Source organism: Primulina huaijiensis, chromosome 13 (genome assembly GCF_012295235.1).
Source record: "Primulina huaijiensis isolate GDHJ02 chromosome 13, ASM1229523v2, whole genome shotgun sequence".
Lineage (NCBI taxonomy): Eukaryota > Viridiplantae > Streptophyta > Magnoliopsida > Lamiales > Gesneriaceae > Primulina > Primulina huaijiensis.
In genome coordinates, this window is record NC_133318.1 from 19,362,413 (window position 1) to 19,388,999 (window position 26,587).

The following is a 26,587-nucleotide window of genomic DNA, read 5'->3' on the forward strand; positions in this document are numbered from 1 at the left end:
TTTCATGAAAATGTATTTATTTTCATGAAATATAAAAAATTTAAGAGCACATTTATATATAATTGTTCGCGTTTTACATTTATCAATATAATTGTTACTTTTTTGCGTGATCCATTATGATAGTATTATATATATTATAATAATACACTAAACTATGTTTAATAATTATAAAAATATCTCACGATAGATTATAAAAGAATTAATATGCCACCAACAAAAAAAACTCTTGTAAGATCATCTCGAACCACTGCTAGCTTAGCACATACTTTAATCACCCCTCGTCTAAAATTAGGTTCTAAATTTTGATATAAAGCGCCTGATTGATGCAAACCGGACCCATAACGAAAGTGATAAAATCCTAATTGTAATTATTAATAAATGAATAGTCGCCAATTACGAATCAAATTCAAAGTAAGAGAAAGCACGTGCTTCATAAACCGGTTCTCATGTCTGGTGGGCTGACCAATAATATCATTTAGGTCCAAAAATTCGATGAAACAAAGATTACAAGCATATTAAAGTTAGGTAGCTTTTTGCCATAGATGAACTCCATAATTGCATTATTAAGGAAGTACAGGCATGTCGAAGATTCATCATAACGCAAACTAAAGGACATCGACCTTTTCTTTAGTAGTTGCAATATTTTCGATTCATATCTTCATCAGAGAGATTAAATACACGAACAGAAGTATTGATTTAATCTTGCTTGTGATCGTTCATGCCTTCCGGCTCGTGTGCTGGATCTGAAGGGGTAAGGTTGGGCTCACTGGTAACCTTTTAGTCAAAGAAGGGATGGTTATTGAGGAATCCAAACAAAAGGTGAAACTTAAAGTTAAAAAAAGGTACTAAACATGAACAAACTAACAGCAGAAGGAATCAACGATGCCCATAGCTCAAAAAAGAGGAGTTAATTATCCCAAATTCAGTTAGCTTGCAGTAGGAAGTGTTTATCTGTTATGAACATGAAGAAACTACTATTGATAAAAGCATCGAAATAAGTATCTAAAATCCTAAGATTTACGGTGTTAATTTTCATGCTGGCTGAAGTCCATCTATATTTGTTGTTCTTTTAAAGTTTACAAGGACTAGCGTCCGGCTGCAAACATTTGCGTGTTTGTAATTATTTTATGGAAAATTTGTCTTTGAGTTAATTCAATGTAATATAAAAGTTTGATAAATATTAAAATTGGCAAAAGGTAAAATATTGATTATAAAATTGTCGGGGGCTAAACAACAATTATCAAAATGCATAGGGAGTCAATGCAATCAACAAAAAGCCATACCACCGATCATTACCATGCTTATGCTTAATATAGTTATTACAGATTATAGATTTTAATCAGGGACTTCTAAGATTTTGTAACTTAAACTGCTTAAACTAACCAATGTCAGAAAGCAAAGAGAGGTAGGGGAGGCAAATAAACAATATCTGAAGACCTTGCTTTTACAATACAACGGAAAAGATTTGAAAAACACAGGAAACATATCGCTTTGGAAGTATACTTGCTAAAATTCTTCCAGCGCATTTTGTTCAACGAAATCCATTTTAGTTCAACTTTCACAGAATAAAACCAAATAAATAAACTTAATTATGATAATTATTCTTTTCAAAAACACGATGCTTAGTTTCTTTTGACCTTTGCTTAAAGACCTCCAGTAGTCTTATAAAACTCAAGAATCATCTCGATTACTGCACCAGGCAACGGTTCCTTAATTCATCAAATCACTTACGTTTTCGACTATAGTAGAGAACTTTTTAATGCAGATAATTACCATAAAGTGTGCCAGAAATTGTAATGCAATCTCAAAAAAAATATTATTTTTTTGTTTCCAAAACTAGAACGTAAGATCTTTTACATGTGAGCTAAAGCCTGGAAGACAGAATCAGTAAATGAGCTTCTGGAGGGAGATTTCACAGTTAATACTGCGAATGGGCTAATCATGAACAAATATCACTTGCATTTTGAAACAGCATGCACCAAACATTTAAATTTCAAAAATAAAAAAATACGAACTAAAAGCATAAAAGATTTTATGTAGACCTCATGCATGTCCGGTGCATTTTCTTCACGTAGTCATCGCATTACTTGATAACTTACAAAGGGGTTACGGTAAAAAGGTGTTACAGACTGGGAATTGGGCTTAGAAGGGCAAAATTGGATAGAAGCCAATTAACAGAAATGCTTACTCTAGAAGGTTTGGGTAATGCCCATGGGGAAATAAACGTGCAGGATGGGAGAACGGTTAGACATCTGGTTATTTTGTTTTCTTGAGTCAGAGTACTAGTATAGGCTAGAGAAAAGAGAGTGAAATCTCTTTGTACAGAGGATCTCCTCTGGGAACTATATTTCCAGTTTATCATATTAATTGCAGCTTCATTTCTTCTTTGTTTTGTTGAATACGGTTGATATATTGAAAGAAACTTATGGTTCTAAAAAGAGGTTGGTGTTCATGCTCACTAAAACAAAAACACATAGTCGACTGGAAAAGCAACAAGACGTATCCGAAGTCGCATACTCAAACAGCTTGGCAGTACCTCTCACAATACACCAACCGTAATGTTTTGAGTCTCTTATGGACAAATGTACATAGAACTTTTCCCCACCCGGCTATATCAGATTGAACTAATTTGAATCATTAGATGGGAAGCCATTGGTTCCAATTATTTAGCCCGAAATCTACCAAAGTCGTGATTTCACTTTGTTATAAAAAGCTTCATTATTTTCAAAACAGCATAATCTTAGACAATTGGCATACATCACGCATCTAGAAATTTCATGGACCCGAAACTTATCAAGCCAATATCAGAAAGTATAAATGCTCCACAGATATTTCAACTTTTGTGCATTATCCTTATCAGATTCTAAAGTCTAAAGTGTTTCTCATCATCATACTTCAAAGCATTTTTATCCAAAAACGTTTTTTTTTAATCTGAACAAATTTTCCAGTCACGGGAATTATCTCAAAGTGAAATTAGTGAATGATATGCTTCATTAATCGCTGGGATACTAAACAATAACAAAAACAATACTACGCAAAAAAAAAAAATTCAAAACAAGCAATGACTTACTGAATTATTAGCTTTGATGTTAGCAGATGGATTATAAGGGCAAGCAGGGGGAGCCCTCTCCGGCTTCCGAAATTCCCACCCGAACAATCTATATATCTTCGCCTGAAATAATTGTTCAACAGAAAATCGTCAATCAAGACACGACTAAAATCTCTCTACCTATACAAAAAAACAGCAACCACTTATTCAGATCTCGGAATCATACAAACCATAATGTAATCGAAGAGGATGGGTAATAAATTGACGATCGGGACGAGAAAAAGTGGCAACAAACACGCCAAACAAACCTGCCAAAAATTAGAAGAAATTATAGAATTAGAAACAATATATATAATAAATCGAAACGACGGAGGGATTTGGATATTCACCATCTTTCACTTTTCCGTCGGCAGCCGGATGGGTTTGATTTCTCGGACCAGTGAGCGTGTAAACGACGATGTTCCCCGTGTTGCGACTTTATATATTCCGTTCGATCAACAAATTGGGCTGGGCTTTTCGGCCCATCTATTATTCCATTTTAGAGTTACTGTTATTGTTTTGTTTTACCATACATCTAAGTACTATGGATGAAACCTAAATGAAATCACAAAAATTCTTGTTGGATGAAACAAGTTAATTTTACGAGATAAATATCATATTTATATTAGTTATTAAAATATTAATTTTATTGAAAATATGAGAATAATTGACTCATTTTATGAATAAAGTTCCGTGAAACTATCTACATCTACTCAAATTAAAATTACAATTGTATACCGTTCAAAAAAAAAAAAGTACAATTGTATATATACATATAATCTATACTGTCTATACTAACTGAAAATACACCAACCCTTAGATTAACTACTTTGGTAATTTAATTTAATAGATGTACATAAATAACCCAACTTTCATAAAAAAAAAGTTGTTAAGAAATTTAAAATAATTAAATTATTTATAATTTATCGATAATTACACTATATCTATGATTTTTAAAAATTTTAAATTATTAAATATTATTTTATATTTATTTTAAAATTTTAAATATTTTTTATATTTAGCTAAATTAAATTTCTAAATATTTAATTTATTGTATTATTAATTCATAAAAGTACGTACGCAGGCACACTGACCACCCGGACATAAATTTCAGATAGCCCGAAACCCTAGATCCCGAATTATTTCTCTCACCATTTGCAAATGTGGGATCCCGACTACATGAATTATGTATTGAACTACCATGCTGACCGAGGAATTGAACTTCCACTCTCATATTTCGATCACATGGACGTATTGCTAGAAACGGAAGAAGGGGGAGACGAGGAGGATAGCGAAGCAGAGGAAACCGACGACGGTGCTGGCTCGGAAGACCGCTATGGCGTGTCGACGACGGGTCGGGGTTTACATGATGACCATGGTTCCGTCACGGCTGACTCATTTCACGAAGCAGTGAATTTTAACGGTCATGGTTCTGAGAATTCTGTTGGAGTGATAGGGGATGGTGAGCGTGGAAGTAGTGGCCAGAGAAGGAATAATGCTGAGAGTAAAGAGGGTGAAGCGGCGTCTTTGGAGGGTGAGTTTAATAGCGAAGAAAGCAACAAAGCAGTGTTCGATATGGGTGAAATAGAGGGATTGTACTGTCCCATTTGCTTTGAGGCTTGGTCTTCCGGGGGAGATCACCATGTTAGGTGTGCTTTTATTCGTTCTCTATTATCACCTATGAATGTAACGATTTTTTTTTCCTTTCATTTTTATGTTATATTTGATCAATTCAATCGTGTTTTTTCATCAATTTTTTTTTTTCTAAATTTTCTGTCAAAAAATTAGTTGTTTGCCATGTGGGCATGTATACGGGTTGTCTTGTATCAAGAAATGGTTGCTTCGTCGAGGCTCAAGTAAGGTATTTTTTTAACTGCTTTATGTCACATGTTTTCTTTAGGAATTATTCGTGATTTTACTAAGTTATATCATGTTTTTATCGTGTTTATTTTCTTGAATTTTTCAATACTACAGTGTCCTCAATGTAAAAAGAAATGTGGGATAAAGGACATACGACTACTTTATGCATCTCAAATTGTTGCTATCGATGGAGAGCTACAAAAGGTGGTACTCCGGCCTTGGCTGCAAAGAAATTATCATCAGTTGAGGTCTTAGATAGTTAAATTTGATTTTTATTTGGTTTTGTGTTAAATATGCAGAAAGTTCAGTCTCTTGAGGTTAAATGTGTTTCTATCGAGAAAAAGGTGAGAGGAAACATGAATGATTTCATTCTTTTTTTAGTTCCTGGTATTCCTGGTTTATTATTATTGACTGTTGCCAAGAGCGTGTAAAAAAGAAAATAGAGATGTGGATAGCATGGCAATTGAAAGAAGTTAATAAGATGAAATTCTGCCAGGATGTTTGAGTTTTTCACGTCATCACTAAGTGTTTCCTGCTTCTTATTTACATCTACTTGTAGAATTCTGACTTGTTAAAGAAGGAAACTGAATGGAAGAAGAGAGAAGCCGATTTGTGCGATCAAGTGAAGCAACTCAAAAGGGTACCTATTTGCATGAGATAGCAGATTTGTTATCTCTTAAAGTCTTACCTGTTACTTCTGTTACCTGAATGTTGCATATCTGGACAGCTAGGAAGTTATAAATATCGATTATCGATTTTACATAGACCTGTTACCTGTAAAGGTTATATGCTTTGAGTACATTGACCTGTTACCTGTAAAGGTTATATGCTTTGAGTACATTGACATATAAACTACAAAATGGGGTCCATCATTTTGATAGAAAAACAGATGGTTCTTGCTTGATTCTCTTCTGATCTACTGTATCATGTGATAAAATGAATTTGCTTATTTTATTGTTTTTTTTTTTGCATTAAAAAGATTGGTTTTTGAAGTTTCTTGGGTTTGATTTAATTTACTCTCAATAAAGTTATTTTCATTAGTTTTTTTTATATATCTTATTATTATACTGATCAAATCTCATTCCGATGAAAAAAGATGTCTCTACGCGAGGGTCCAAGGCTTCATGCCTTGACATCTAACACTTTTTTGTCAATATCCCTTTATTTATGTGACTGTCTGAATTATTTGGCTGCCTTCACTCCTTACAGTGTGTTTGGAATGAGGAGAGAAACGGGATTTGGAATTAGAAATTCCATTTCAAGTGTTTGGTCACATGGGATCTAAAAATGGGATTGGAATTTGATGGGATTTGGTTTAACGAAATTAAATCTCGTTGTTAAATATTAATTTTGTATCATAGTTGTCAAGGGCGCAAGGCGCACCGAGGCGCACAAGGGCTCTGGAGCCTGAGGCGCAAGGCGAGGCGCAAGGCGAGGCGCGCGCCTTACCGAAGCAAGGCGCACATTTTTTATTTTTTTAAAAAATATATTTATCTTAGAATAATATATTAAAATATGAAATAATTAAGTCACAATGTCACACAAAACAACAAATAATTAATAAGTTCATAATAATAAGTAACACAATTAAAATTCTTCAATCATCTAAATCAAGTTCATCTTCTTCCACCGAATCATCAGAGTCCCTAGAACTTTCTGTTGCAGTCTGCACACTTCTGCTCTTGTCGCCTTCTGTAATTATGTTATTTAATTTGTGAACTGGGCTGATAGGGTTTGGGTTTAGGTTTGGGTTTGGGGTTGGGGTTGGGGTTGGGGTTGGGCTGGGCCTTTTACATTGTTACTGAATTTAAAAAAAAAAAAAACAATCTCAGGCGCGCCTAAGGTGCGCCCGAGAGTCTTTCCAAGGCGAGCCCAAGCGCGCGCCTGGGCTCGCCTTTGTGAATCATTGCGCCTGTGGCGGCGCAACGCCCACGCGGCGAGAGGCGCTCGCCTTTGACAACTATGTTTTGTATATCTAACTCATAAATTTTATATTATTTTTTCTTACTTAATAATATATGATATTCCTAAAATTATGTATAATTCACACTTTATTATAGATATTCAATATTTTGTTAAATTTATGTAAAAATCTAATAAAAATATTTTATTATATACTTAAAAATTTCTATAAGTTTAAAAACCTCCATTATTTTTAATATTAAAAGTTTAATTCGTCAAATTTTGATTAAAACTCCATAATGATTTTTTTTGCAATTCTTAGCTATTTAATAACGATATGGTTTGTTTGTTACTTTCAAAAATAATTTTCTTTCATATCTCATTATAAACAATATATGAATATTTACATAAATGTTATTGATACACGATATTTAAAAAATAGGCGATGTATAAATTTTTTTATGTCAAATTATATTTTTACTAACTGTCGAATCTAATTCTTAAATAACATTTTAACTTTTATGCCAAACACTAAAATGAGATTATAAATCCATGGATTCTAAATCTATGGATTTAAAATCCAATTCCAAATCCATATCCAAATCCCATTTTTATTCGTCCTAACATAGTGTTGGTCTCAGTTCTCCATTTTTATGACTGACTTTATTGCTTAATCTCAAAATTTTACTCTTGTAGAGGACATGTGACTTAGAGAATCTACTTACAGAAGTGGAAAACAGGGCTTCAGGGTCATCAGCGTCCAATTGGAACTTTCGAGGAGAATCTCCTATTGGTAATCTTGCATTATATAATTTGTTAATTTATGCCATGTATCTATGTTTAGATTTAGATTTTTGAACCCTGAGAGCAGAATTCCATTCTACTTCCCTGCAGGACTTAATGTTACGCCTATGTTTCCCATCCAAGGATGTTCAAAAAAATTTACAATGGAGGTTTGAACTCATCGAGAACTTTTAAATTTTTTATCAAACTATAGTTGAAGAGCTTTGTTACTGGAGTAATAAAGTGGTACCAGGTAAACATTTGTATTTAAAATAATGATTTTGCCTGAGGAAGGTTTTCATATTAGCCTAGTTTTTGTTTTCTTCAATTTTTACTTTCCCTGTTCCAAGAATATTCTCGACTTTCGCTAATATTTCTGTTTAGTTGGAATTTACCTCAACAATACAATTGCTTTTTTCCATTGATAATTTGGCTGTTGGCACTACCCTGCTCAAAGTAACTTTTGGAAATATTTTTTGATTTGTGAATAACATTTGATATTGTGAAGATTATAATAAATATGTTACATTGATGAGTGAAGGTTACTTCTTCCAATTGATTTCTCGAGATAATTTCTCAGTTACAGAAAAAGATTATTATTGTTGTACCTTAATTTGAATGTGTATGCACCCCACAATTTTCCGACCAAACAATTTTATTTTAAATTATCTGAGAACAATAAATTTTTTAGTCGATTTGTCATTAATTCATAGCAGGCCTTGTGGTCAATTTATATTATTCCTTTCTCTTGTTTTCACGCTCTCTTATAATTATTCAAATTTGAACGTGGTAGAAGAAGGGGTTGCCCTGCTTAAATTTTCTGCAAAATTCATTCCATGCATCCCCTAATACTCGTGGTTTTCCATTTTATAGTTGCATGATGGTCATTCCGTGCAATTTACAATTTAAAATGTCTACGCAAAATACTTCATCACATTGTTACGATTTGTTATTTTGGATCTATTTCTGCTAGACATGGTGGTAATTACCCTCCACAAGTGTGGGATTGTGACCTCATTCATATCAACATCTCTATGATGTTAATTTGATGGGGAGCGTAGGAAGTTATCGTTGATCTGCAGAAATCATACTTGATATTACTAAAATTATGAAAATTTTAATTTTATTATTATAATTTGGTTAGATTGATATATTTTATCATTTTATGTCAAGAATTTTTTCTCCTTTATAAGGTGTCATGATGATTGTGCTAATAAAATAAGAGATAATAGGCGTTCACATTTTGTGCATATGCCTGTGAATGTAGATGCTAACCTGCACATTTTTTTCAGTTCGGATATTTTATTATTATATTCAAAATGTGACAAAATTTGATATTAGGTTCCTAACCAATGTTTATATTTTTGTAGAGAGATCGTCAAGTCATTGGTGCTCGCTTCTTTGACATTGATTCTTCCAGTAAAGTTTATGTAATTGCTCGAAGGCTGTCAGGATTGGGAGGATTGCATGTGTTGACAAAAGTAAAGTTTTCATGTCTTCTGGAATTTGAATTTCTTTTCTAGTGTATATTTTTGGCTATTTGTAAGAAAATCTAGTAGTTGCCTCGATATGCTTGTTCTATACGACACATGGAGTATTTTGAGCCAAAGTATGTGCTAATTTTATTAGTTGCCCCTTAAATTTTCAGATGAGCTTATCATCATGTAATTATGACATGGAGGACATCCAGCTCCCAGGGGACACAAAAGCTGTCAAGGACTTGCAGGTTTCTCCTCATTCTGGACTTGTGCTTTTAGCTTCCTTGGGGAAAAAACTGTCTATTCTTAGGTAGAGGTCTCTCCGTCATCTTTCAACCTAGTAAAACTATCATTGTACACTTTGCAGTTTCTTCTCTGAAGGATATTTTTCATCTATTTTGATTTGTCTTTTCAGCACAGAAAGCAATAATACTATTCTCACCTATAATTTACCGGTAATAACATTCACCATTTTGTTTAGTCTTACTTTTTTCAGTTTAGGATTATTATTATTATTAAATTGGTAGGTTCTCTGTTATAAAATTTTGCCAGTTGAAGTGTTTATTGATTTTGAATCCTCAGACAGCTGCCTGGTCTTGTTCATGGGATGTGTGCAGTCAACATTACGTCTATGTGGGCTTGCAGGTTCTTAAAATTTTCTGTCTTATCTGCTATCCTATTATTTTGCATCAATCCAACTCACTTTTTTATCTCCTAGAATGGCACCGTGTTGCAATTTGACACACGCCACACCTCTAGACATGTGGAATCCTTGACTGGATTGACAGGAAACCCGATTCACACAGTCCAGTCTCTTTCACCTGATCCAATTCTCGGTTCCGGTGTCAGAAGTGTTCTCAGTGCATCTTCACTTGGCTTGTGTCATTGGAACTTTGGTTCAAATGAAGAAAGGTATCTTTCATAAATAACTTTGTAGGGTGCTAAATCACTGCATTTCCGTTTTGTAGAACGTCTTACAGATTAATTATAATTCTATGGGAGAATAAATTCTTGAGATTCTATTGATTATTGATAACATATCAATTTTTGGATGTACTCAGCCTGTAGTTTTTGGGGAAGTATGTGATTATCTGAGATTCTGTTATAAAGTATTTGATCTCTCCTACATAGCGTTTTGTTTTTCATTAAATGTCTACAGTATTTGTAATATAATCACGTATTTGTTCTTTTATTTATTTCAGATGTCATATATTACATACGAGATCAAGTTTTATACCGCGATGTCCTAATTGATTGGATTCGATCTCAGATAATATCAATTTTTTTGTAGGCCTTATTTAATTCCTGAATCCAAGGAGCAAGGAGTTTGTATATCTCTTGCTTATTGTTCTGCTACAGAAGATGTCGTCGCATCATTTCGTCCCAAAGTTGAGGTATCCGGTGAACTCGTGATCTCTCAACCAGTACTCACTGCATCTTCTTCTTTTGCCGCCGGACAAGGAGTACGGGGAAGTCATGTCCATTTCAAGAAAACAGGTTCGACATACCAAACATTAGGGGTAACTTGTGCCAATGTGAGTGATATTCGACTGCCTAAATCTGCAATCATAGATGTGGTCTCCGAGAACCCCATGTTTGCTTCTGGGGATGAGGAGACATGTGAACTCGTGCTGCAAAATTTACCATACTTTACTGCTGCCCAACATCATAAGCCTCGAAAATATCCTATTCGTGATGTCAGGTTCACCCGTGCCTTATGTTCGGGTCTGCTTGGCTGTTTGAGCGAGGATTCATTGCAGATATTCACTTCCAGACCATCCTAGAGGACTATCGTTAACTTTTTTGCTAATTTTGTGTTTATGCCTTTAAGATTACTGTGCTTCGTATGTAGATTACCAGCTGGTTCCTTTATCTATCTATGGCTTTATTTTTTCTTTAGTTTATTTTTCAGGCTTTTTTAAGAGTTACGAAGTTTGAATTTCTCGGTTGAGTTCATGTTAACTTAAGGATCTAAAATTGTCTTGTCCATAAAATTATATGGAACTCACGTAACTAAATTATTAGAATTAATAATTAGATCTTAGTGATGTTATTATTATGATTATTATTATTATTATTTAAACACATTTAAAAATGCTTTATTTACAATAATAAAAGGACATTTATAAAAAAATTACCTTAAAACGACAAGTGTTGTATTAGTGGAAACGTTTCATTTTAATGTTTGCGTAACGCAAGTTTCTTGGACTAGTCATCTCTTTTTCTTAGGTCGACGATGGAATTTCGAATATCATTTTGTGGATTGTTTGGATTGATTAAATGTAAGCGAATTTAATTGTATTAATGTGAACGTTTCGTTATATTGATTTAATTGACGAGACATTTTACAATTATCCCTTTGGTGGCTTGAATATTATAATATCAAATATTTAATGACCAAAAACAACTTTATATTTTTAAATATCTAATTCGTTTTCAGTGATATATTCCATAAATTAAACAAAAATACCATTGTGCTTCTCATTTTATACTATAAAATCATAAGCCTTGAAGAGTTCTTGCGCCTCGAAATCTCTATTTAATTACATACTTTATTTTTTTTAATAGAAAATATGGGTGATAATAATTTTTACTATATTATAATGAGTTCATCCCTCATTTTCCTAAGTTTGGTCTTTTTATTATGGCCAACCTAAAACTCAATTTCAATCTCTTTCACTCCATCCCTCATTTTCCTAAGTTTGGTCCACCTCGCATGTTCTGTTACACGAAAAGGCCCCTAAACCCTCAATTTACATGTTCCATAAGTTTCTCTTTTCATTTTTCTAATTTCGATTTTTGTTGTTAGGAAATTTTTACGTAGGATAATAATATCAATATGAATAGTCTAAAGAAAATGAGCAGAGGGTATATGAAATATTAATTTTTATTTATTTTCTATCAAAAGTTTAAAAAGAAAAAAAAAGTTAGACTAGTAACTATCCCATATTGTAAAATGGGAATTATTCCTACTTTATTATTTGTTTTTATATATAAAAAAAAACAACTTATCTTTTGTTTGACTATTAATTTGGTAGTTTTCGAAAGTCTTTTTAGAAAATTGCTAAAAAAATTAAATATTTTATCTTAGAAAATTGCAAAAAAATAAAAATAAAAAAAACATATTTTATCTTATAAAATTGCTAAAAAAAATACATATTTTATCCAAGAGAGTATCTATTTGGATTCCATGGATAAACGGCATTAGAGACGAGACAATGCGATATATGTGGTGTGCCCAATTGGAATATATCCTTCCAACGATCCATGCCAAGGAAAAAAAAATTTGATCTCTATATGGAAATCCTTCGAGCATAAAATCAACTAAAGATTTTTTATATACAATTTTCTCTAGACTTTATTTCTAGAAGTTGTTCCGCCGAGTTCCCATTTCTTGTTTTCCTAAAGCCCAACGAAAAAGAAATTCCATTGCTGAACTTCTCAAAGGTAAAACCATCTTTATTGATTTTATAAAAAAGGTTTTTTTTTTTAAATTGGTACTGTTGCTTTATTCATTTACTGTCATTGAAAATTATGGATCCCGATTGTTTTCTACCTCGAAGGAATGTGGATTTGATTGTTGACTGCGTATCACAGTGCTTGTGCGTGTGTATGTGTGTTTTCTCGAGGCCGGTTTCGAAATTACGTTGTTAAAGTCTTCAGTTGTAAGTGTGTTACTCCTTGTTCTTCATTTGGCATAAAGTTCGAATCTTTAATTGAACGTGTTAATTGTCATTAAAATTCACAGTGCCCATTCATTTTTACCTCAGAAGGTAGGTGAATTTATCGGTTATCTGGAAGTTTTTCACGAATTCACCATAAGCATATATTTATCTTCTAGTTCTTTACATTTATTAAATTTTATCTTGAATTTTAATCGGCCCACGATTTGAATATTCAGCACTTCTGATTGTCCCCGTGTTTTTTTCTAGTTTCTTGACTTTAAGCGGCTGCGGCTAAAGAAAATAGTTTTGTTTGGTATTTCTTTTTTGACTAGCAGTAAAAAATGGAGATCGATGAAGCAATGAGAGAAATCGATGATAGAAGGCTGAAGACAAAGTACAACAACGCCATCTTTGTTATCCAAAGAGCTCTTGCTCTATACTCGTATACGCCATTTCCTTTTGCTTTTAAATATAGAATCTGTAACGAATTTTCTTGTGTATCACTGTTTCTTGCTGGGAAGGAATTATTTTTTTGACGTGTGGATGAATGAACTTCAATTTTTATACGTTCAATTGGGTTTTGTTTATCAGTCCTTTGGAGGGTTTAGCTGTTAGACATTGGTACTGATTTGATGGTGGCTGTGTCAAAATGCTGTGTGAAATTGATACGCTTACATTTGGTTTTGTGGATAAAAGTTTCATTATTTTTGTTTAAAGAAGAAAACTGTTTTGAGAAATGGGATATTTTGTGTTTGAGGTCATTTCATCTTTGGGATGATTAATGGGAGTGCCCAACTGCTGTTGAATCTATTTTTCGTATATATTCAAATGCTTTTTCTATTAAAAATACCTAAAGGAAATAAGCCACATGCCAAAAATTGAAATTTGTGTAGTGATTCCGATTTATTATGTTTAAAGTTCATTTCACTGCAACATGGTAACGGTCTGGTTTGTGTCTCCTACGACCGGAATGTGGAGCACAAAACACGTGTCAATAGTCAGAATATTATTTTTCAGACTGGAGACAGTGTCGTTTGTTTAGCTTATCGTCAGTTTACCGTCTTTTCAATATTCCAAGAATCATCTTGTTCTTCGTGACCTTCATTAGTTTTTGGAATCTCAAGTTCTTGTTAACTGAGTTTGCTGTAATGAAACAGTTTCGTTTAGAATTGCGCGAATTTTCATTTATGAAACTATGTACAGTCAATCATATCTCTGTTCACTAGTGAGCTAAGTGAAACTAAAGAACGAAAGGCCCCGATTGAGATATTTCTTTAGTTGGTAACTTTCAAAGAAAACTAAGCACTAAAGTATCACATTTAACAGTTTTGAAGAGGTTGCCTTCAGCTTCAATGGAGGAAAAGATTCTACCGTAAGTTGTTTTACACTCTTGTGCCCTTTCTGCCACCCAATTCTGAAATATTTTTGCTTACTTAATACTAGAAATAAACACATCATATTTATGTTTGNATAGGGTTTGGGTTTAGGTTTGGGTTTGGGGTTGGGGTTGGGGTTGGGGTTGGGCTGGGCCTTTTACATTGTTACTGAATTTAAAAAAAAAAAAAACAATCTCAGGCGCGCCTAAGGTGCGCCCGAGAGTCTTTCCAAGGCGAGCCCAAGCGCGCGCCTGGGCTCGCCTTTGTGAATCATTGCGCCTGTGGCGGCGCAACGCCCACGCGGCGAGAGGCGCTCGCCTTTGACAACTATGTTTTGTATATCTAACTCATAAATTTTATATTATTTTTTCTTACTTAATAATATATGATATTCCTAAAATTATGTATAATTCACACTTTATTATAGATATTCAATATTTTGTTAAATTTATGTAAAAATCTAATAAAAATATTTTATTATATACTTAAAAATTTCTATAAGTTTAAAAACCTCCATTATTTTTAATATTAAAAGTTTAATTCGTCAAATTTTGATTAAAACTCCATAATGATTTTTTTTGCAATTCTTAGCTATTTAATAACGATATGGTTTGTTTGTTACTTTCAAAAATAATTTTCTTTCATATCTCATTATAAACAATATATGAATATTTACATAAATGTTATTGATACACGATATTTAAAAAATAGGCGATGTATAAATTTTTTTATGTCAAATTATATTTTTACTAACTGTCGAATCTAATTCTTAAATAACATTTTAACTTTTATGCCAAACACTAAAATGAGATTATAAATCCATGGATTCTAAATCTATGGATTTAAAATCCAATTCCAAATCCATATCCAAATCCCATTTTTATTCGTCCTAACATAGTGTTGGTCTCAGTTCTCCATTTTTATGACTGACTTTATTGCTTAATCTCAAAATTTTACTCTTGTAGAGGACATGTGACTTAGAGAATCTACTTACAGAAGTGGAAAACAGGGCTTCAGGGTCATCAGCGTCCAATTGGAACTTTCGAGGAGAATCTCCTATTGGTAATCTTGCATTATATAATTTGTTAATTTATGCCATGTATCTATGTTTAGATTTAGATTTTTGAACCCTGAGAGCAGAATTCCATTCTACTTCCCTGCAGGACTTAATGTTACGCCTATGTTTCCCATCCAAGGATGTTCAAAAAAATTTACAATGGAGGTTTGAACTCATCGAGAACTTTTAAATTTTTTATCAAACTATAGTTGAAGAGCTTTGTTACTGGAGTAATAAAGTGGTACCAGGTAAACATTTGTATTTAAAATAATGATTTTGCCTGAGGAAGGTTTTCATATTAGCCTAGTTTTTGTTTTCTTCAATTTTTACTTTCCCTGTTCCAAGAATATTCTCGACTTTCGCTAATATTTCTGTTTAGTTGGAATTTACCTCAACAATACAATTGCTTTTTTCCATTGATAATTTGGCTGTTGGCACTACCCTGCTCAAAGTAACTTTTGGAAATATTTTTTGATTTGTGAATAACATTTGATATTGTGAAGATTATAATAAATATGTTACATTGATGAGTGAAGGTTACTTCTTCCAATTGATTTCTCGAGATAATTTCTCAGTTACAGAAAAAGATTATTATTGTTGTACCTTAATTTGAATGTGTATGCACCCCACAATTTTCCGACCAAACAATTTTATTTTAAATTATCTGAGAACAATAAATTTTTTAGTCGATTTGTCATTAATTCATAGCAGGCCTTGTGGTCAATTTATATTATTCCTTTCTCTTGTTTTCACGCTCTCTTATAATTATTCAAATTTGAACGTGGTAGAAGAAGGGGTTGCCCTGCTTAAATTTTCTGCAAAATTCATTCCATGCATCCCCTAATACTCGTGGTTTTCCATTTTATAGTTGCATGATGGTCATTCCGTGCAATTTACAATTTAAAATGTCTACGCAAAATACTTCATCACATTGTTACGATTTGTTATTTTGGATCTATTTCTGCTAGACATGGTGGTAATTACCCTCCACAAGTGTGGGATTGTGACCTCATTCATATCAACATCTCTATGATGTTAATTTGATGGGGAGCGTAGGAAGTTATCGTTGATCTGCAGAAATCATACTTGATATTACTAAAATTATGAAAATTTTAATTTTATTATTATAATTTGGTTAGATTGATATATTTTATCATTTTATGTCAAGAATTTTTTCTCCTTTATAAGGTGTCATGATGATTGTGCTAATAAAATAAGAGATAATAGGCGTTCACATTTTGTGCATATGCCTGTGAATGTAGATGCTAACCTGCACATTTTTTTCAGTTCGGATATTTTATTATTATATTCAAAATGTGACAAAATTTGATATTAGGTTCCTAACCAATGTTTATATTTTTGTAGAGAGATCGTCAAGTCATTGGTGCTCGCTTCTTTGACATTGATTCTTCCAGTAAAGTTTATGTAATTGCTCGAAGGCTGTCAGGATTGGGAGGATTGCATGTGTTGACAAAAGTAAAGTTTTCATGTCTTCTGGAATTTGAATTTCTTTTCTAGTGTATATTTTTGGCTATTTGTAAGAAAATCTAGTAGTTGCCTCGATATGCTTGTTCTATACGACACATGGAGTATTTTGAGCCAAAGTATGTGCTAATTTTATTAGTTGCCCCTTAAATTTTCAGATGAGCTTATCATCATGTAATTATGACATGGAGGACATCCAGCTCCCAGGGGACACAAAAGCTGTCAAGGACTTGCAGGTTTCTCCTCATTCTGGACTTGTGCTTTTAGCTTCCTTGGGGAAAAAACTGTCTATTCTTAGGTAGAGGTCTCTCCGTCATCTTTCAACCTAGTAAAACTATCATTGTACACTTTGCAGTTTCTTCTCTGAAGGATATTTTTCATCTATTTTGATTTGTCTTTTCAGCACAGAAAGCAATAATACTATTCTCACCTATAATTTACCGGTAATAACATTCACCATTTTGTTTAGTCTTACTTTTTTCAGTTTAGGATTATTATTATTATTAAATTGGTAGGTTCTCTGTTATAAAATTTTGCCAGTTGAAGTGTTTATTGATTTTGAATCCTCAGACAGCTGCCTGGTCTTGTTCATGGGATGTGTGCAGTCAACATTACGTCTATGTGGGCTTGCAGGTTCTTAAAATTTTCTGTCTTATCTGCTATCCTATTATTTTGCATCAATCCAACTCACTTTTTTATCTCCTAGAATGGCACCGTGTTGCAATTTGACACACGCCACACCTCTAGACATGTGGAATCCTTGACTGGATTGACAGGAAACCCGATTCACACAGTCCAGTCTCTTTCACCTGATCCAATTCTCGGTTCCGGTGTCAGAAGTGTTCTCAGTGCATCTTCACTTGGCTTGTGTCATTGGAACTTTGGTTCAAATGAAGAAAGGTATCTTTCATAAATAACTTTGTAGGGTGCTAAATCACTGCATTTCCGTTTTGTAGAACGTCTTACAGATTAATTATAATTCTATGGGAGAATAAATTCTTGAGATTCTATTGATTATTGATAACATATCAATTTTTGGATGTACTCAGCCTGTAGTTTTTGGGGAAGTATGTGATTATCTGAGATTCTGTTATAAAGTATTTGATCTCTCCTACATAGCGTTTTGTTTTTCATTAAATGTCTACAGTATTTGTAATATAATCACGTATTTGTTCTTTTATTTATTTCAGATGTCATATATTACATACGAGATCAAGTTTTATACCGCGATGTCCTAATTGATTGGATTCGATCTCAGATAATATCAATTTTTTTGTAGGCCTTATTTAATTCCTGAATCCAAGGAGCAAGGAGTTTGTATATCTCTTGCTTATTGTTCTGCTACAGAAGATGTCGTCGCATCATTTCGTCCCAAAGTTGAGGTATCCGGTGAACTCGTGATCTCTCAACCAGTACTCACTGCATCTTCTTCTTTTGCCGCCGGACAAGGAGTACGGGGAAGTCATGTCCATTTCAAGAAAACAGGTTCGACATACCAAACATTAGGGGTAACTTGTGCCAATGTGAGTGATATTCGACTGCCTAAATCTGCAATCATAGATGTGGTCTCCGAGAACCCCATGTTTGCTTCTGGGGATGAGGAGACATGTGAACTCGTGCTGCAAAATTTACCATACTTTACTGCTGCCCAACATCATAAGCCTCGAAAATATCCTATTCGTGATGTCAGGTTCACCCGTGCCTTATGTTCGGGTCTGCTTGGCTGTTTGAGCGAGGATTCATTGCAGATATTCACTTCCAGACCATCCTAGAGGACTATCGTTAACTTTTTTGCTAATTTTGTGTTTATGCCTTTAAGATTACTGTGCTTCGTATGTAGATTACCAGCTGGTTCCTTTATCTATCTATGGCTTTATTTTTTCTTTAGTTTATTTTTCAGGCTTTTTTAAGAGTTACGAAGTTTGAATTTCTCGGTTGAGTTCATGTTAACTTAAGGATCTAAAATTGTCTTGTCCATAAAATTATATGGAACTCACGTAACTAAATTATTAGAATTAATAATTAGATCTTAGTGATGTTATTATTATGATTATTATTATTATTATTTAAACACATTTAAAAATGCTTTATTTACAATAATAAAAGGACATTTATAAAAAAATTACCTTAAAACGACAAGTGTTGTATTAGTGGAAACGTTTCATTTTAATGTTTGCGTAACGCAAGTTTCTTGGACTAGTCATCTCTTTTTCTTAGGTCGACGATGGAATTTCGAATATCATTTTGTGGATTGTTTGGATTGATTAAATGTAAGCGAATTTAATTGTATTAATGTGAACGTTTCGTTATATTGATTTAATTGACGAGACATTTTACAATTATCCCTTTGGTGGCTTGAATATTATAATATCAAATATTTAATGACCAAAAACAACTTTATATTTTTAAATATCTAATTCGTTTTCAGTGATATATTCCATAAATTAAACAAAAATACCATTGTGCTTCTCATTTTATACTATAAAATCATAAGCCTTGAAGAGTTCTTGCGCCTCGAAATCTCTATTTAATTACATACTTTATTTTTTTTAATAGAAAATATGGGTGATAATAATTTTTACTATATTATAATGAGTTCATCCCTCATTTTCCTAAGTTTGGTCTTTTTATTATGGCCAACCTAAAACTCAATTTCAATCTCTTTCACTCCATCCCTCATTTTCCTAAGTTTGGTCCACCTCGCATGTTCTGTTACACGAAAAGGCCCCTAAACCCTCAATTTACATGTTCCATAAGTTTCTCTTTTCATTTTTCTAATTTCGATTTTTGTTGTTAGGAAATTTTTACGTAGGATAATAATATCAATATGAATAGTCTAAAGAAAATGAGCAGAGGGTATATGAAATATTAATTTTTATTTATTTTCTATCAAAAGTTTAAAAAGAAAAAAAAAGTTAGACTAGTAACTATCCCATATTGTAAAATGGGAATTATTCCTACTTTATTATTTGTTTTTATATATAAAAAAAAACAACTTATCTTTTGTTTGACTATTAATTTGGTAGTTTTCGAAAGTCTTTTTAGAAAATTGCTAAAAAAATTAAATATTTTATCTTAGAAAATTGCAAAAAAATAAAAATAAAAAAAACATATTTTATCTTATAAAATTGCTAAAAAAAATACATATTTTATCCAAGAGAGTATCTATTTGGATTCCATGGATAAACGGCATTAGAGACGAGACAATGCGATATATGTGGTGTGCCCAATTGGAATATATCCTTCCAACGATCCATGCCAAGGAAAAAAAAATTTGATCTCTATATGGAAATCCTTCGAGCATAAAATCAACTAAAGATTTTTTATATACAATTTTCTCTAGACTTTATTTCTAGAAGTTGTTCCGCCGAGTTCCCATTTCTTGTTTTCCTAAAGCCCAACGAAAAAGAAATTCCATTGCTGAACTTCTCAAAGGTAAAACCATCTTTATTGATTTTATAAAAAAGGTTTTTTTTTTTAAATTGGTACTGTTGCTTTATTCATTTACTGTCATTGAAAATTATGGATCCCGATTGTTTTCTACCTCGAAGGAATGTGGATTTGATTGTTGACTGCGTATCACAGTGCTTGTGCGTGTGTATGTGTGTTTTCTCGAGGCCGGTTTCGAAATTACGTTGTTAAAGTCTTCAGTTGTAAGTGTGTTACTCCTTGTTCTTCATTTGGCATAAAGTTCGAATCTTTAATTGAACGTGTTAATTGTCATTAAAATTCACAGTGCCCATTCATTTTTACCTCAGAAGGTAGGTGAATTTATCGGTTATCTGGAAGTTTTTCACGAATTCACCATAAGCATATATTTATCTTCTAGTTCTTTACATTTATTAAATTTTATCTTGAATTTTAATCGGCCCACGATTTGAATATTCAGCACTTCTGATTGTCCCCGTGTTTTTTTCTAGTTTCTTGACTTTAAGCGGCTGCGGCTAAAGAAAATAGTTTTGTTTGGTATTTCTTTTTTGACTAGCAGTAAAAAATGGAGATCGATGAAGCAATGAGAGAAATCGATGATAGAAGGCTGAAGACAAAGTACAACAACGCCATCTTTGTTATCCAAAGAGCTCTTGCTCTATACTCGTATACGCCATTTCCTTTTGCTTTTAAATATAGAATCTGTAACGAATTTTCTTGTGTATCACTGTTTCTTGCTGGGAAGGAATTATTTTTTTGACGTGTGGATGAATGAACTTCAATTTTTATACGTTCAATTGGGTTTTGTTTATCAGTCCTTTGGAGGGTTTAGCTGTTAGACATTGGTACTGATTTGATGGTGGCTGTGTCAAAATGCTGTGTGAAATTGATACGCTTACATTTGGTTTTGTGGATAAAAGTTTCATTATTTTTGTTTAAAGAAGAAAACTGTTTTGAGAAATGGGATATTTTGTGTTTGAGGTCATTTCATCTTTGGGATGATTAATGGGAGTGCCCAACTGCTGTTGAATCTATTTTTCGTATATATTCAAATGCTTTTTCTATTAAAAATACCTAAAGGAAATAAGCCACATGCCAAAAATTGAAATTTGTGTAGTGATTCCGATTTATTATGTTTAAAGTTCATTTCACTGCAACATGGTAACGGTCTGGTTTGTGTCTCCTACGACCGGAATGTGGAGCACAAAACACGTGTCAATAGTCAGAATATTATTTTTCAGACTGGAGACAGTGTCGTTTGTTTAGCTTATCGTCAGTTTACCGTCTTTTCAATATTCCAAGAATCATCTTGTTCTTCGTGACCTTCATTAGTTTTTGGAATCTCAAGTTCTTGTTAACTGAGTTTGCTGTAATGAAACAGTTTCGTTTAGAATTGCGCGAATTTTCATTTATGAAACTATGTACAGTCAATCATATCTCTGTTCACTAGTGAGCTAAGTGAAACTAAAGAACGAAAGGCCCCGATTGAGATATTTCTTTAGTTGGTAACTTTCAAAGAAAACTAAGCACTAAAGTATCACATTTAACAGTTTTGAAGAGGTTGCCTTCAGCTTCAATGGAGGAAAAGATTCTACCGTAAGTTGTTTTACACTCTTGTGCCCTTTCTGCCACCCAATTCTGAAATATTTTTGCTTACTTAATACTAGAAATAAACACATCATATTTATGTTTGTAGGTTTTATTGCACCTTCTTAGGGCAGGCTATTTTTTGCACAAGGCTGGAAAGAATATGTCCACTGGAGACAGCAGAGATGCTGAAATCACATTTCCAATACGGACAATTTATTTTGAAAGCCCGTCTACTTTTCACGAAATAAACTCATTCACCTATGACACTGCGCTAGCGTATGTGATTATTTCCCTTTTTAATATAATTAGTTTTATTTTTTTCTCCTTTTCCGCTCGATCCCTGTCTCTCCTTCATGGTTATGTCTGTGTTACACTGAATTTATAACATGTATTACATACTGTTGGATGTAGATTTATTCTTTCAACTAGATTCTGTGGAGAACTGATGATTGATGATTTTGGTTCTACTTTGGCAGTTACAAATTGCAAATGGACATAATTCGCCAAGACTTCAAGTCCGGTTTAGAAGCTCTTTTAAAAGCTAACCCTGTTAGAGCTATTTTTCTTGGTGTCAGAATTGGTGATCCTACTGCGGTAGATATAGAACTTCTTTATTACCAGATTTCCAATCTAAACACGAACAAGTTAAAAGTACGGGCAGAGAGATTACACTTTGTCTTATTATAATTTTCAGATAGGGCAAGATCAGTTCTCCCCTAGCTCACCTGGATGGCCACCTTTCATGAGAGTGAATCCCATCTTAGATTGGTCATACAGGTTTGTTTCCTGTATTGAAGTTGTATACATGCTTTTGAGATCATTGTGCATCTGTATTTTCTTGATACAAGTCACAAGAGTTTTTAAAGTGGTGTTTCTTTCCTATTGAATTCAGTGGTCTTACCTTTCACTGTTTATACAGAGATGTTTGGGCTTTTCTCCTGACCTGCAAGATTCAATACTGCAGCCTGTATGATAAAGGGTAAACTACGCCAAATCCCTTTCCAGAAGCTTATTATGAAATGTGTGATTCTTGCACTTTTTCTGTCAAACATTTTCTAAATTTTACCTGTGTTTCTTTCAATAATTCTTTGGGTCTAATCTGAGATTTAATTTTTAACTTCCCATATTTTGTGTCATATGGTATTTGATGTCTATATAATTGGTGACATGGTGTATTGTTATGAAATGTTGCAGCTACACTTCAATTGGTAGCATTCATGACACTATGCCTAATGCACAGTTGTGCCATGGAAAGTCGAGCAATAGTGAAGAAAGGTTCAAACCTGCCTATCTGCTCCAGGACGGAAGATTGGAAAGAGCAGGGAGAGTCAAAAAATTTACTTGCCAGCCATTATCGGCTGCTAGCAATGGCTTGAAATGTGAGAATTCACATTGGAAAAGCTTGCTCACAGCCTCAGTTATTGCTGTAGGAGATGAAATTCTGTAAGTTATCGTTGATATATTTTTTCATTTGTTCATTTTTCAAAGCCATATGATATTTGTGATACCTTTTTTGTTGTCTTGAAGGTCGTCATTAGATAGGCTTTGTAATAGTTGTCAAAAGTCAAGTAGGCTGAATCCACTCTTGCTTTTTCTATTTGTCTGCTCATTGCTCGTGCTCTCCCAGTACTATCATTTGATGATAATTTACGCTCAATGAGTCAATGAAATATGTTTTGTTCTTCAAATTTATTTTTCCCTTCCATCAAGACACTTATTTTTTTAAAAACCCAAGTGTCACGTTGGATGCTATTAATTGCGTTCAGCTGTTGAACAAAGTATTGATTGGCAACCTTATCAATGACCATTTTAAAGAAATAAATATAAAATACCAGTGCTACACTATCCTCTTTCATCTCTCTGCTTACGAGTCTCCTCGTAGATTCTTTTTGCTTCATCATTGGACTCTTATGATGCATGTATGACTTGTAAACCTCAAGTCTTTGGGTGTAGTGGTCCTTTTGATGTGACAAATTTTGATTTAAAAAAGCAAGTTTACTTTGCATTCCTATTGGAAAAAAATATGTTTTAACCGAATTAGTTATCTAGATTTACCTCTACTACCAATTTGATTCCTGTCATTTTGTAAATAATATTTTCTGTTGGCTCCATAGCTCAGGTTTGGCTCTGTTGAGGATCATTTGAGTACACTATTGTGTCGAAAGCTTCATTCCATAGGTTGGGCTGTTTCACATGTTGCTGTCACCCGAAATGATGTAAATTCTTGTTAATTTTAACATTTATTATTGATGCATGTGAAGCTTTGAATCCTTCTGCCGTTGACATTTTCATTCATATTTGTAGAATAGATAGGATGCATCTGATATGAAATAGAATTCTCTGTTTGATTTTTATTAATATTAGTACGAAAGGCATAAACTATGCAATTGGCTATTTGACTTAGCTTTTTTATGTTAGAGCACTTAAGCCATGCTGAAAATCGTTCAGTGATGTTCTGTATCTCTATTTTTTATGTAAGAAAAACGTGACTCATTTTGTAAATATAGTAGGTACAATTGAAGTTTAAATCATCCTTTTGACCAACCTTTTGAAATATAGATTGATAACCGAATTTACATACCTAGTCTCGACACCAACTAATTATCTTGTGATGTTCTGCATCCTATTACATATCCCTTCATGGTTCTAAAAAAAAATTGAGATATAGAAAAATGTGAAGATTCCGTTATGTTGCCTCATGCTGCGTGCTTTGACTTATTCCCACTGTTCTAGATTGATTCTGTTGCCGATGAGGTTGAGAGATGGAAGTCTACTAATGATATGGTAAGCATTTTGCATTGTAGTTAGTTGTTTGTGCCTTTGGTTTATATTGAGGTGGGGTAGTATGAAGGGGTGGTTCTACAATGGGGACAAGAAGGGGCGAATCGTCCTCCAAAATTGAAATTTTTTTGAATTCCGTTTATCTAAGTTTCATGCCCAACTCTCCTTGATCTGCCACTGGCAATGTGTTGTGTGGTAGCATTCAGATTTGTGATTCAACTTTAAATGTCATGAAGCATGATATGGTTGCTGCAGGTTTTCATATATGGAGGGTTTGGTCCGTTACTTTCAGATGTCACTGTTGCTGGTGTTGCTAAAGCATTTGGTGTCCGTATGGTACATTTTTTCCACTGCCAAGATTTTCAACTCGTCAGATTTACGCGAGAAACTTTATATATTTTTCTCACCTTTATTTGCATCATCATTTCTTGAAGGCCCCTGATGAAGAATTTGAAGAATATTTAAGGCATCTAATAGGTGAAAGTTGTTCTGGAGATAGAAATGAGGTAATACAATTTAAAGTTTGATGGGAAGTGAAGGGCACATTATCTTTTCCTATCCATTGTTCACTATTAACCTCGTCTGTTTTTGTCTTCCAGATGGCTCAGTTGCCTGAAGGCATCACTGAGTTGGTGTGTCACGAGAAATTGAAAGTACCATTGGTACGTTGAATCTTGTTCTTTGAATAAATACCATAACTCTAGAATGTTTTGAGTATCGTGATGCCATATGGATTAGCGTACTCTATTTATTTTAGCTTGGGAAATATCTTGTTTTCACTACTTTTATCTGGTTAGTAGGTCGCTATGTATAATTTTTAACCTACTCTTTCCAAATTCAATTGCTCCTTCATATGTTTTCGTAGGTAAAATGCCAAAACGTGATTATTCTTACTGCGACAAATGTGGTCGAGCTGGACTGTGAATGGAATTGTTTGATTGAATTGATGACATCTAATGGGCTTTCAGTCACAGAAAAGTTTTTGTCAAAGAAACTGGCAACTGCTCTTTCTGACGTGAGTAGCTTCTCTCTTTTTAAAAGAGGATCGAGCTGATTCTTCGACCTCTAACTCGAACCCCTATGATCAGTGAAGTATTGCGTACAAGGTTGTCACATAGATGAATGAAATCATGTTATTGTGTAATAACAAGTACCCTGCCCTGCATGCTTGCTTATGAAGCACAATGATTTAAACACCACATCCTAGATTTGAATAATTGAGCTGCTTTTGTTACTATGAATTATGGCTTTTTTGGTACGACGATGCACTCTGTCTCCCAATATTCTTGAAGCGATGACATTTTAGCTTAGCATATGACTGGCAAATCATCTCTGATGCAGGTGGAAATTTCTCAACCACTTTCAAAAATTTGCATGGAATTTCCCGACCTATACATCGGTAAGAATCAATTACTTTCAAATTACGTCTTCTTCATGCGAACTCTGCAATTACATATTGCTGATTATCTTTTCCGGTTTCTTGGGACTTGAAGGGGCATATCGTGAATCAAGAGAAGGCCCTCTGATCATCACCCTTGAAGGAAAGGCAAGGATTTCTATTTGTGTTCAAAATACCGAACCCTTTTAAGAAATAGATCATACGGTAAACGATGTATAAAAAATATACCACCTTATCATCATCATCTGCAGGATGAAGCAAGAATCATGGCAGCTGTAGAAGCATTACACGAGAAGTTTAAACCACGGGCGCTGTCTGAACTTGACCGAGCAACAGACTGACTTTTATTCAGGTTGTACACCGACGAACCTCCATATTATAGCCAGGGGGAGTACATACGGCACCGGCGTTAACTCATGTAGGGAAGAATTTTGCATGATCATTGTTAAAGGCTAAGGCAAGTGGCCTTGCAAAACGACTGGGAAAAATGGATCCTCATATATGATCAGGAGGACAATTAAACTTATTTATGAATATAAACAACATAAAGACCATTTAATATGTGTACCATGATGCAACATTTTCAAGAATATGCGAATGAATTGAGTTCATTTTCAATTTTATTGACATGTGTAATAATTCTTGGCATGTCTGCATAGTTAGCATACAGATCAGATCATCTACATTTGTTTAT

General features: G+C 33.5%; 4 protein-coding genes and 1 long non-coding RNA gene across 10 annotated transcripts; 4 read left to right on the top strand and 1 right to left on the bottom strand.

The window, feature by feature from the left end:
* Window positions 1-474: 474 nt before the first annotated feature.
* On the bottom strand, window positions 475-3,577 carry LOC140990959 (uncharacterized). The gene is made up of 4 exons (XM_073460851.1): window positions 3,439-3,577; window positions 3,280-3,357; window positions 3,071-3,172; window positions 475-774 (listed from the first exon to the last, which is right to left on the bottom strand). The coding sequence occupies exons 1-4, from the start codon at window positions 3,439-3,441 to the stop codon at window positions 697-699; spliced, it is 261 nt and encodes an 86-aa protein (XP_073316952.1). The 5' UTR covers window positions 3,442-3,577; the 3' UTR covers window positions 475-696.
* Window positions 3,578-4,176: 599 nt separating this feature from the next.
* On the top strand, window positions 4,177-11,105 carry LOC140991474 (uncharacterized). 3 transcript variants are annotated; one of them, XR_012177918.1, is made up of 13 exons: window positions 4,177-4,737; window positions 4,877-4,949; window positions 5,063-5,152; window positions 5,248-5,292; window positions 5,508-5,588; window positions 7,547-7,643; window positions 7,745-7,803; window positions 9,004-9,114; window positions 9,282-9,421; window positions 9,527-9,566; window positions 9,639-9,756; window positions 9,830-10,023; window positions 10,403-10,629. XR_012177918.1 is itself a non-coding variant. In XM_073461437.1 (13 exons), the coding sequence occupies exons 1-13, from the start codon at window positions 4,250-4,252 to the stop codon at window positions 10,893-10,895; spliced, it is 2,004 nt and encodes a 667-aa protein (XP_073317538.1). In that variant the 5' UTR covers window positions 4,177-4,249; the 3' UTR covers window positions 10,896-11,105. The 3 variants fall into 3 exon arrangements, 2 of the variants coding, with proteins under 2 accessions (XP_073317538.1, XP_073317539.1); XM_073461437.1 differs by having other exon boundaries at window positions 9,664-9,756; window positions 10,403-11,105; XM_073461438.1 differs by having other exon boundaries at window positions 9,694-9,756; window positions 10,403-11,105.
* A 1,169-nt stretch (window positions 11,106-12,274) lies between these two features.
* LOC140991706 (uncharacterized) lies at window positions 12,275-14,158 on the top strand. The gene is made up of 3 exons (XR_012177942.1): window positions 12,275-12,558; window positions 13,112-13,218; window positions 14,103-14,158. It is a non-coding gene; the product is annotated as an uncharacterized lncRNA (long non-coding RNA).
* A 596-nt stretch (window positions 14,159-14,754) lies between these two features.
* Window positions 14,755-18,676, top strand: LOC140956342 (uncharacterized). Of its 3 annotated transcripts, none has more exons than XM_073413054.1 (8): window positions 14,755-15,214; window positions 15,316-15,374; window positions 16,575-16,685; window positions 16,853-16,992; window positions 17,098-17,137; window positions 17,235-17,327; window positions 17,401-17,594; window positions 17,974-18,676. In XM_073413054.1, the coding sequence occupies exons 2-8, from the start codon at window positions 15,333-15,335 to the stop codon at window positions 18,464-18,466; spliced, it is 1,113 nt and encodes a 370-aa protein (XP_073269155.1). In that variant the 5' UTR covers window positions 14,755-15,214; window positions 15,316-15,332; the 3' UTR covers window positions 18,467-18,676. The 3 variants fall into 3 exon arrangements, with proteins under 3 accessions (XP_073269155.1, XP_073269156.1, XP_073269157.1); XM_073413055.1 differs by having other exon boundaries at window positions 14,762-15,214; window positions 17,265-17,327; XM_073413056.1 differs by lacking the exons at window positions 14,755-15,214; window positions 15,316-15,374 and having other exon boundaries at window positions 16,569-16,685; window positions 16,853-16,930.
* A 1,186-nt stretch (window positions 18,677-19,862) lies between these two features.
* On the top strand, window positions 19,863-26,511 carry LOC140991525 (uncharacterized). 2 transcript variants are annotated; one of them, XM_073461514.1, is made up of 19 exons: window positions 19,870-20,129; window positions 20,280-20,347; window positions 20,430-20,455; window positions 20,683-20,789; window positions 21,674-21,719; window positions 21,820-21,989; window positions 22,190-22,307; window positions 22,408-22,490; window positions 22,633-22,692; window positions 22,908-23,156; window positions 23,833-23,929; window positions 24,447-24,497; window positions 24,750-24,830; window positions 24,929-25,000; window positions 25,094-25,156; window positions 25,360-25,509; window positions 25,836-25,893; window positions 25,988-26,040; window positions 26,145-26,511. In XM_073461514.1, the coding sequence occupies exons 4-19, from the start codon at window positions 20,689-20,691 to the stop codon at window positions 26,232-26,234; spliced, it is 1,542 nt and encodes a 513-aa protein (XP_073317615.1). In that variant the 5' UTR covers window positions 19,870-20,129; window positions 20,280-20,347; window positions 20,430-20,455; window positions 20,683-20,688; the 3' UTR covers window positions 26,235-26,511. The 2 variants fall into 2 exon arrangements, with proteins under 2 accessions (XP_073317614.1, XP_073317615.1); XM_073461513.1 differs by lacking the exons at window positions 20,280-20,347; window positions 20,430-20,455 and having other exon boundaries at window positions 19,863-20,129.
* The last annotated feature ends 76 nt before the right edge of the window (window positions 26,512-26,587 follow it).

What these genes read in the sequence shown, in the direction of transcription:
- LOC140991525 (XM_073461513.1), top strand. Translation starts at nt 20,689, where the DNA reads ATGGAGATCGATGAAGCAATGAGAGAAATCGATGATAGAAGGCTGAAG. An exon ending in AGAGCTCTTGCTCTATACTC is followed by an intron (nt 20,790 to 21,673) that starts GTATACGCCATT and finishes CACATTTAACAG; the next exon opens with TTTTGAAGAGGTTGCCTTCA. An exon ending in ATGGAGGAAAAGATTCTACC is followed by an intron (nt 21,720 to 21,819) that starts GTAAGTTGTTTT and finishes TTATGTTTGTAG; the next exon opens with GTTTTATTGCACCTTCTTAG.
- LOC140956342 (XM_073413054.1), top strand. Translation starts at nt 15,333, where the DNA reads ATGTTTCCCATCCAAGGATGTTCAAAAAAATTTACAATGGAG. An exon ending in CAAAAAAATTTACAATGGAG is followed by an intron (nt 15,375 to 16,574) that starts GTTTGAACTCAT and finishes ATATTTTTGTAG; the next exon opens with AGAGATCGTCAAGTCATTGG. An exon ending in TTCTCACCTATAATTTACCG is followed by an intron (nt 17,138 to 17,234) that starts GTAATAACATTC and finishes AAATTTTGCCAG; the next exon opens with TTGAAGTGTTTATTGATTTT.
- LOC140990959 (XM_073460851.1), bottom strand. An exon ending in TCCTCTTCGATTACATTATG is followed by an intron (nt 3,173 to 3,279) that starts GTTTGTATGATT and finishes CAATTATTTCAG; the next exon opens with GCGAAGATATATAGATTGTT. An exon ending in ACATCAAAGCTAATAATTCA is followed by an intron (nt 775 to 3,070) that starts GTAAGTCATTGC and finishes TTTGACTAAAAG; the next exon opens with GTTACCAGTGAGCCCAACCT.
- LOC140991474 (XM_073461437.1), top strand. Translation starts at nt 4,250, where the DNA reads ATGTGGGATCCCGACTACATGAATTATGTATTGAACTACCATGCTGAC. An exon ending in GATTGCATGTGTTGACAAAA is followed by an intron (nt 9,115 to 9,281) that starts GTAAAGTTTTCA and finishes TTAAATTTTCAG; the next exon opens with ATGAGCTTATCATCATGTAA. An exon ending in TTTGGTTCAAATGAAGAAAG is followed by an intron (nt 10,024 to 10,402) that starts GTATCTTTCATA and finishes ATTTTTTTGTAG; the next exon opens with GCCTTATTTAATTCCTGAAT.